This window comes from Trichosurus vulpecula, chromosome 4, assembly GCF_011100635.1.
Source record: "Trichosurus vulpecula isolate mTriVul1 chromosome 4, mTriVul1.pri, whole genome shotgun sequence".
NCBI lineage: Eukaryota > Metazoa > Chordata > Mammalia > Diprotodontia > Phalangeridae > Trichosurus > Trichosurus vulpecula.
Window position 1 is genome coordinate 247380119 of NC_050576.1, and position 10054 is coordinate 247390172.

The 10054-nt window shown below is 42.8% G+C and overlaps 1 protein-coding gene across 1 annotated transcript; it reads right to left on the reverse strand.

Moving 5' to 3' along the window:
• Positions 1-5750: 5750 nt before the first annotated feature.
• Positions 5751-8337, reverse strand: LOC118847062 (endogenous retrovirus group S71 member 1 Env polyprotein-like). The gene is made up of 2 exons (XM_036755683.1): positions 8283-8337; positions 5751-7444 (listed from the first exon to the last, which is right to left on the reverse strand). Exons 1-2 carry the CDS (start codon positions 8335-8337, stop codon positions 5751-5753), a joined length of 1749 nt encoding a protein of 582 aa, XP_036611578.1.
• Positions 8338-10054: the final 1717 nt, after the last annotated feature.

The window sequence follows — 10054 nt, forward strand, 5'->3', positions numbered from 1 at the left end:
ATTTGAAGATCAGTTGAAGGAAATGAGGATGTTTATGTAGAGGAGAAGACAGGTTGGGGAGCATGATAGCTATCTTTAAGTATGTGAAAGGCTGTCACGCAAAGGAGAGGCCAGACTTGTTCTTGGCTCTGGAGGAAAAGGAGCAGTGGATGGAAGTTATTTTTATTCAGTCATTTTTCAGTCGTGTTTTATTTTTTGTGATGCTATTTGGGATTTTCTTGGCAAAAATACTGGAGTGGTTTATTGTTTCTTTCTCCAGCTCATTTTATAGATGGGGAAATTGAGGCAAGCAGGGTAGAAGTTATGGAGGATCAAATTTAGGTTTCATGTTAGGAAAAACATCTTATCAGTTGGAGCTGTCTATAGTGGGATGGGCTGCCTTGAGAGGTGGTGGATTCCCTTTATTTGGAAGTCTTCAAGCAGAGGCTGGATGACCACTTGTTTGGGACATTACAATGGGTATTCCTTCCAGGAATGAGATGGACTTGGAATCAATCAAGTCCTTGAATCTTTCTCAACTTCAGTTTCCTCATCAATGAGGGATGTGTAGAGTGCTAGTCTTGGAGTCTGGAGGACCTGAACTCAAATCCTATCTCTGAAAATTATTGGCTTTATGACCCTGAGTAAGTCACCTAACCTCCTTCAGCCTCAGGTAAGTCACTTAACCACTGTTTGCCTCAGTTTCCTAAATTGTAAAGTGGGGACAGTACTGGCATCTCCCTGTGAGAATCAAATGAGGTAATAATTGTGAAGTGCTTGGCAAATCTTAAGACTCTATATAAATGCTAGCCATTATTATTATCATTGTTATGGTTAGTATTGGTGTAGTAGGAGGAGTAAGAGTAGGTGTAGTAGTGGTAGTGGTAGTAGTAGTAGTAGTAGTAGTACTAGTACTAGTACTAGTAGTAGTAGTACTAGTACTAGTACTAGTACTAGTAGTAATAGTCCCTTAAAATTATTCCAACTATCTAACTGAAAAATGCAAATGGAAATGACTTTGAGATATATTACCATTGTCATTGCCAAAAATAGTTTGGAATGATAGAATTTGTTGTTGGCAGCATGGAGAGGAGATGGATTCTATTGTGTTGTTGGTAGAATCATATGTCGATCCAATCTTTCTGGAGTGCAGTCTAGTGATATACAATTAAAGCTCAAGGCTGACCGTATCTTTGGACTCAGTGATTCCACTAGTAAGACTTACAGCCTAAGGGTATTATGGGATGGGAAAAAGAGCCTATATGTACAAAAACAGTCATTGCAACTTCATTTGTTACAGCAAAATCTGGAAGCAGCCCATATGGCCAAGGATTGGGCAATGGCTAAATAAATTGTGGTGTATCAATATAATGGAATATTATGGCACCATAAAAATGACAGATATGAAGAATACCAAGAAATATGGTCAGACTTACAAGAAGTGATGCAGAGCAAAGCTAGAAGAATAAAAGCAGCCCGCAGACTATGATTTTATGTACAAATAATAGCAATAACATCACGAAAGCACAGGGACACAGATCAGATAGGGTTGATGGAATATCTAAAATGCTACCATTATTATTTTCTTGGAATTTTTTAACCTGTTCATTAAAATCATTTAGTAAACAAGAATTAAGTACTTATTACATGTCAGGCACTGTGCTAAGCCCTTGAGATACAAAGAAAAGCAAGAACAAAAACAACAAAAACCTAGGCGCCGTTGAATGAATCCTTCTAGATATAATACTTATACATCTATATTTGTGTGTGTGTGTGTGTGTGTGTGTGTGTGCTATGGTCAGAATTTAGGGTGCTCTCCATTCATCCTAAAAATGACTGACGTTTACATGGCACTTTAAATGTGGCAATGTAATTGAAGTCACATAATATACACAAGGACAGGTAGGTGGCACAGTGGATAAATCACTGTCCCTGGAGTTAGGAGGACCTGAGTTCAAATCTGGCCTTAAACATCTACTAGCTTTGTGACCCTGGTCAAGTCATTTAACTTTATTTGCCTTGGTTTCTCATCTGTAAAATCAGTTGGAAAAGGAAGTGGTAAACTACTCCAGTATCTTTGCCAAGAAAACCTCAATTGAGGCCACAGAGAGTTAGTCTTAACTAAAAAGACTCAACAACAAAAATCTAACAACCCTGTGGCATAGCTACTCCAAGTATCATTATCCCCATTTCACAAATGAGGAACTGGGACTCAGAGACTTTAAGTTACTTACCCGTATTCCCACATCAAATATCAGAGATGGTATTTAAACCTACGTTTTTTTTCTGGCTCCCAATTCTGTGTTCAATCTACTTACTGTTGGGCTTGGCCAAGGGTATGAAGAAAATCTCGATTATGGCTTTGGGAATTCCTCAGCATCACTGACCAAGGCTCTTCTGGATCAAACTTGTCAACTTTTAAAAATGTATTACTCTTAAAATATTCATAGCCATAGAGCCCCAATCTGCCATGAGTACCCAGTCATTTCAGATCTTGAAGTCATAGGTCACAGATTTAGAATGAGAAAGGACATTAGAGGCTGTCTAGACTAACACCCTCATTTTCCAGATGAATGATCTGAGGCTCAGTGGGTTAAGTGACTTGTCCAAAGTCATGGAGGTAGTAAGTGCTAGAGGCTGAATTTAACCCCAAGCTTTTAGCTTTCAAATCTAATTTTCTTTCCATTCCACCATACTGGCTACCTTTTCTTGCTCCCTATCTCAGCCCAACCCTGCCCCAATCTATGAATGTTTTAGATGTTGGCTAAGGTTCTGATACCTGGTCCCATGGAAAAGCATAAGCAACTGGGGCTATTTCATTCATCTATACAATGTATTCTCTCCTTACTCCTCTCCACTGGAAAATGAACATGGACCCTGGGAAACAAATATGAGACACAGTGGTAACACAGATTGGAAGTGGGTGGGTAAATCCCTATGAAAGATGTCTTTCAAAATCTGACAGGAGAGTTTTATGTGCTTGAGCTACAGACACAAGAGTCTCAGTCAATCATCATCTAGACTGCTTAAGGACAGAACTGGGAAACTAGAGTATAGCAATGTCCCCAATTCAAAGCAGGAAGGGACATTTGAGGTCATAACTTGAACCCTAGGCAAAATGTTGGTTCTTTACAATTTTCTCAGATGTATGTGGCAGATATATACAGATAACTCCCTAAGCAGGGCAGCTAGATGGCACAGTGGATTGAGTACCTGGAGTCAGGAAGAGTTATCTTCCTGAGTTTAAATCTGGTCTCAGATTCTTATTAGCTGTGTGACCCTGGGCAAGTCACTTAACCCTGTTTGCCGTAATTTCCTCATCTATAAAATGAATTGGAGAAGGAAATGGCAAACTGCACCAATATCTTTGCCAAGAAAACCCCAGATGGGGTCATGGAGAGTTAGACACAACTGAACAACAACAAAATCTCTCTAAGAATGTCAGGTCCTGATCTTCATTGGTAGAGGGAGTTTCCTTGCTGGGAGTTTCTATACCGATAAAATGATTACATATGTACCCATGCAAGTACGGGTACATACAAGTATGGCACATCTATGTGTATATATATGTATATATACACACATACATACACACACATATATGTATATATATATATATATATATATATATATAAGATACACACAGTTCACCTATGTATAAACATATGCATGTCTTCACATAAATGTACTAGTATATATGCATAATACAAATATGTATTAACATGTACATGTATCTAAATATTTGTATATACAGTCATACATGTGTATATATGCTATATACTGTATGTAACATATATTGTGATATACAATATGCAAAACATGTACTATTTATTGCTTTCTATCTAATTATGCAGATTTTTATAGTAAGGCTACTGAACTTGGACATACATTATTAGAATGTAAGTCTTAGGTCTAAAACTTTCCAGATTGGGGACCTCTGGCAAGTCGTGTGACCCTTCTGAACTTTAATTTCCTTCCTGGTAAAACAGAGATAACAATAATTGTAGCTCATTTGCATGACACTCCGAAGTTTAACAAGGGCTGTATATTATCTCAGTTCATCCCTGCTGGCACAGTGACAAGAGTGTTGGCTTGGAGTCAAATGATCTGAGTTCAAATCCTTTTCTGAAGTTTTCTACCTCTGTGCCTTGGGTAACTCATTTAACCTCTGGCGGTCTCCTCTGTTATCTGAGGGGGGCGGGTAGTGGAGGTGCTTTGGAATGTCTTGTCCAGGTCTAAGTTTATACTACATAAACAACAACCTACTAAGGAAGATATTCCAGCATTGTTAGCTCTGGAAAGGCAATCTTCTTTCCTTTCCTCCCTGGGTGGTTGTGGGGGAGGAACTTGATAACCTGTAAAGTGCTATAGCAAATGGAGTTATAATTATATTTTTTCTTTTGTTATAGATAAAATGTGTTTCCATAGGTTTTAAAAATGATTTTGTACTATCTTTTTGTCATTCTGTGTGTCTTTGAGGTGAGAGGGTTATTTTTCTTTATTGTTGTTGTAGGGTTTTTTCTTTTAAAATAAATTATCTTTTGGAGCTTAACCAAAGGATTCCTGAAAATATCAACTAAATTGCATTAAACCAAGTGCCATTGTTAATCTTTCTTAATAGGCTCTGACAAACATGGGCTAAGCTACAAATGTATCTTTCTATTTTTTCTATCTTCTATCATCTAGAAATGTCAAAAAGAGAAATCTCTTTCCCTTGTTTTGTCCTTGTTAACTTTCAGGTGATGACATTCTAGGATAGTTGAGGCAGTAGACATGGCAGTAAAATGATTTAAGTCCCTGTTCCCAGTCTCTCCTGTCTCCAGTCCCTGCCACACTCTGTTGCCCAATAACCATTGATGATCTGACCATGCCACTCGTTTGCTCAAGAATCTTCAGTGATTCCCTCTTGCCTCGTGGACAACATCTACCTCTTCGCTTTGACATTTGGAGCCTGACAAACCATGGCTTCTAGCAGCCTTTCCAGATTGACTTCAAATGACTTCTCTTCATACCTTCTATGTCATTGCCCAAGTGGCGTAGTTGCTGCTCTTCTTACATGACATTCCACCTCCCACTTCCTTGCACAGCAATTCCTGGAGTGCTCTTACTCCTCTCCTAAGCTCTTTGAATTCTTCACTCTTTTCCCAAGGTATTTCTCAGGGGTCACCTCCTCCAAGAAGCCTTTCTTAACCTCCTTACTTTATAGGATTATCAATTGAGATGCAGAAGGGAACATAGAGTCTAATCCCTTCATTTTATTGATGAGGATACTGAGACTGCTAGACTAAATGATGTGCTCCTGGTCATACTGCTAGGGAGTTATCAGAGGCAAAATGATGATGATGATAATAGTTAACATTTATGTAGTGCTGACTAGGTGGCAAACACTATGCTAAGCACTTTATAGCTATCATTTGATCCTCACAACAATCCTGGGAGGTGGGTAATCCTGTTGTGCTGAAAAAAGCCAGTGAGACCCGGATATAAATTTTGATGTGGATTTATTCAAGACTGTTCGGAGTAAACACTCAGATGGAACAGCCCCGAGTGGGGTCAGGTTATTTAAAGGGAAAAAACCACAAACTGATTTCTGTGGAGATGGGAACACAAACAGTGGGATAAGCTGGGGCAGGATTATTTCTGTGGTGATGGGAGCACAACAATGGGATACGTAGAGATGGGAGCACAAACAGTTGTCAAGCTGGGGCAAGATGTAGGGTAAACTGGGGGCAGGGCGGGGCACAACATTCCCCAGTTTTTTTTAAAGTGTGTCAATTCCTTGACACATTCTCAGGAGATCCGTTACAAGAATCAGGGGGACTAGAATTTGCAAACCGGTAATGGAGATCGCTAACCAACAGCAGTTTAACAGAGTTTATGCGGGACTTAACAAATTGCAGAAAACGATTAATGAGGCAGGGGCCCACAACCAAAGCTATAATGAGGAGGAGGAGGGGGCCAGCCAGGGCCAACACCAGGGTAGTGAGGCAAGGGGATGTACAGAACAGGGACTGACACCAGTTCTCAGAGTTTTCCAGCTTCCTCTGTCTATTGGCAATATTTTGGCGTACCAACCTCAGGCTTTCCCGCACCACCCCAGAGTTGTTAGCATAGAAACAACAAGCCTCTCTGAGGGCAGCGCATAGGCCACCTTGCTTGAGAAAAAGAAGGTCAAGGCCTCTGCAGTTCTGGAGGACCACCTCTGCCAAAGAGTCCACTTGTTTTTCTAGGACTGAGATGAACTGCTTTATGTGGGAGAGGTCAGTGTTTACCTGTGCACTTAAGGCCTTATAGCTGAGATCCCCTTTGACTAGGGCTGCCGTTCCAGTGGCGGCAGAGCCCACAAGCCCCAGGCCCACTAAGATCGGGATGAGGAGTAGTATTGCTCGCCTTTGACGGTAACTCAGTTGCCCTTCAAGGGAAAAATAGTGCCAGCCTTCCTCACCTGGGAGGAGGGAGACCTGGGGAATTATGGCCACCAAGATGCACAGGGGGCTCTCCGGGTGTTGTTGGTGTCTGAGGAACACAGTAGCAGAGACACACTGGGTAAGGTGATCATGATGCGCCCACCAGGCTCCTGGAGGGGCCAGGAAGTAGTCTGAGCTGGAGGCCTGAATCTCCTGAGTTTGTTTGCAAATGAAGCCATGCTGAGAACTGGATAAAGTGGTGTTAGATGATGTAAGGCAAAGGCCTGTTCCCTGCACATCCCCAAAGGTGAGCCGTGGTTGGTTCCACTGGCAGTCCTCCGTGTTGGAGGTAGGGGTGATGGAGGCATTTAGTGCCACCCCCACATAGTAAGGAGGCTGGGGCATAACACAGATCCAACAATTTTTGCCCAGCATGTGGTTAGAACTCTCAAGTGTCTTTTGAACAGCTGACAAAAGGGCAAGCAAGGGGACCTGATAGGTGTGGGGTTCCTGAGTAATAGGTGTTGGGACAGGGATGGCTAAGTTCACTAATGGATCAGGGATGGCCAGATCACCTATTGGGTCAATGGGACGGGGACCTGGTGAAGGCATCTTGGCCACAGTCAGGGCCACCGTCTCTTCCATGTGGGCCAACTCTACGATATCCCGAGGGATAATGAGTCCCAGTACCTGAGAGACCGTGGCTCTCCAGGCAGAGTCGACAGGGTCTTGGACTTTAAGATCAAGTTTGGGGTGCCAAGGGTCGCTCTCAATTGTATGGATGCGGAGTAATGGATCTGAGCCCCCAATACTGCCCGCTGGGATGCACAGGGAGCCAATAGGGTCAGTCAAGGGGAGGTTGTAGGCCGTGACACAAGGGCAGGCACACGTGGTTGGGCATCCTGAAGTAGAACAGAGCAGGTAGCCTACATCTGCTGGTGGGGCCCCAAATGGGCCCGGCTGGGGAAAAGGGTATCGAGGGGGAGATGTATGACTTTGGGATTTTGGAAAGTGCAGGACTATCTGTTCCCTGTAGTAATTACCCAAGTAGAGCTTGGCTTGGGGGCATGGGGATTGCGAGGGACTGTGCAAGGGGGTAATAGGAGGATCAAGAAGAGGGTCGGGACAGTCTTAGGTGGAGCCCACAAGCCCGGCCGAGAGGGGATAAGGAGTGGTATTGCTCGCCTTTGACAGTAACTCAGTTGCCCTTCAGGGGAAAAATAGCGGGTCCTCGAGGGCCTCTGCCTTCCATTGTGCAGATGCAGCTGCCTTCACATGGCTGTGGTGGAGCCAGACAGGAATGGACCAGAGGTTGTATGTTTCTGGATTAGGACGGAGTCCCCAGGCTGGAAGCAGTGGAGGTGGTCAGAAGTCAGAATAGGCGGGCCTTCCCAGACAGATTTATGAAGCGGAGACTGGGTATGTTGCAGACCCTGTAGGAACTTAATGAGGGAGGCATTAGTAAAATCAGCCTGAGTTTCCTCTCTAATGAGAGGGAGAATAGGAGGGGGCCACCTGAAAAGAATTTCAAAGGGGTCAAACCAAGTTTGTTAGGGGTGCAACGGCTGCAGATCAAGGCCAGAGGGAGCAGAGTGACCTAGTTCTCTATTCTGCCCCTAAGGCTTTGGCCACACCCTGAGAAACTTTGGCAACAAAGCTAGGGCCAATGCTAAGGGAAGGCCGAAATGGAGGATCAGTTCATTCAAGAGTTTCTTTACAACCACCGGGGTTGTCTCTTTCTTCACCACCACCGGGGCTGTCTCTTTCTTCACCACCACCGGGGCTGTCTCTTTCTTCACCAAAGACCAAGAGACATTTAAAACCCGATGCTGGTGGTTTGACTTCGATAAAATCTACTTCCTAATGTTCCCCAGGTTGCGCTCCCCACAGCCTTACCCCCAGCGACTGCGTCTCTGCCTGTTTTGCGTTCACTTGGGCGCAGGACGGGCATCTGGTGACTGTGCTGGTAAGGATGCTCTCTAGGTGGGGAATGTAATTTCTGTCCCTGAGTAGCTCCTCAAGCTTTCACGACCCCAGGGGTGTGATCTGATGGAGTCTTCCCACCCAATCCCTCCCCAAGACCTCAGGAACAAAAGTTCAGCCATCTTCCAAAACCCACCACCTGGACCCCTTCTCCCCCTCCGCCATTTTTTGCCGCGAAGGAGTCATCCGAGGGTGAATAGGGGGCAGGAGGGGTGGCAGAGGGAAGGGGGTCTGAAACAAAAAGAAGGGGGGCAGCGTCCGAGAGGGATGCCGCCCAGGCACAACTTCACAATAATAGCATTTTCTGACAAATACCTTTTCTTTTTAAAGCTTTTACCAGGACCTCACAATCAAATTTTAATTTTTTTAAAAGGATATCCTAAAAGCCAAGTATTAAAAATTAGTCCTACTAACTTTAAAAGCCAGGTTCGGAGGTCAGCCAGTGTCAGACCCCACTGTTCTCTCTCTTTCAGTAAAACTTCCACTTCCAGGCTTTCCCAATTTACTGTACAAATAGCGATCCCAGTACTGCTGCTACAAAACCTGGAAGTTTATAACTTCTTAAATTAAACTTCTTTAAATACGACAATACCATAAACGGATGTCATGTATTTAAACCTTTTAAAATCATAATTAATTAATTACCAATCTGGCTGGATGTATTTCCACCTTCATCTTATCACCATTGACATAAACTTCACATCTGAGAAAATTCACACATGAAGCAATTCTATTTAATTCAAACGTTTGTTTTTGCCTCAGTATACTAAATACATTTACAATTATGTGATTCCCATGTTATTTCTAGGAGTGAATCCCCTCACTGAACAGTGAATTAACTTTCTTAGGGCCACACAATTCTCATACCCCTGGCCCTTAAAAAATTATTATCCACAATTTCATATTAAATTTAAGCCAGTCACAGATCTAGTCCAAGGGTGGGTGGACATAATCCCTTCCATCTCTCTATAACTTCATCTATTGGGTTTTTAACTCAGGCTATCAAGCCTTTTACTCTAAGCTGCTTGCTCAAGATTTTAATTTACTAATCTTCCACTTTCATCACAGTCTCTCCTTTCCTTTTCCCATAAACTTTAGTGACAAGCAGTAAAATGAACTCTAATTTATCTTAAGCATTAAATTAGGAATGACACATCTTCACTTTTCACATTTAGTTCAATTCTTTTCTAGTTGGGTCCCATTACACAAAAACTTTTCTCCTTTATGTAGGCAGAAAAAGGGTTAAAATACGTGTCTAGCGGCCTCCCTTTGATCTGAGAGAAAAGTTTCCTCCCCTCTTCTTTCTTAACCCTTCCTTATCTTGAAACTTTTTTTAGTGCAGAGAAGTTCAAAGGAACTTTTTCCCATGTCTTTTGGGTGGAGGTTATAATAAACATCCAAAAGTCTTGAGAATTCAGTCTTAACACTTCTCAGGCTTTCTTTTCTCACATACCCTGGTCTGTGTCTGAGGCTCGATTTGAACCTGCATGTTCCTGACTAAATTCAACACACTTTGCATCCATCCATCTCTCTGTCTCTGTTTCTCTGTCTGTCTGTCTGTCTCTCCCTCTGTCTGTCTTACTTTTTCACCTTCCCTCCTCTGTCTTGGTCTCTCCTCTCTCTCCATTCTCTGTCTCTATCTGCTTCAGTCTTTCCATCTCTATCTCTTTGTCTCACTCCTTCTC

What these genes read in the sequence shown, in the direction of transcription:
- LOC118847062 (XM_036755683.1), bottom strand. Translation starts at nt 8,337, where the DNA reads ATGCCCGTCCTGCGCCCAAGTGAACGCAAAACAGGCAGAGACGCAGTC. An exon ending in CAGAGACGCAGTCGCTGGGG is followed by an intron (nt 7,445 to 8,282) that starts GTAAGGCTGTGG and finishes CATGCCCCCAAG; the next exon opens with CCAAGCTCTACTTGGGTAAT.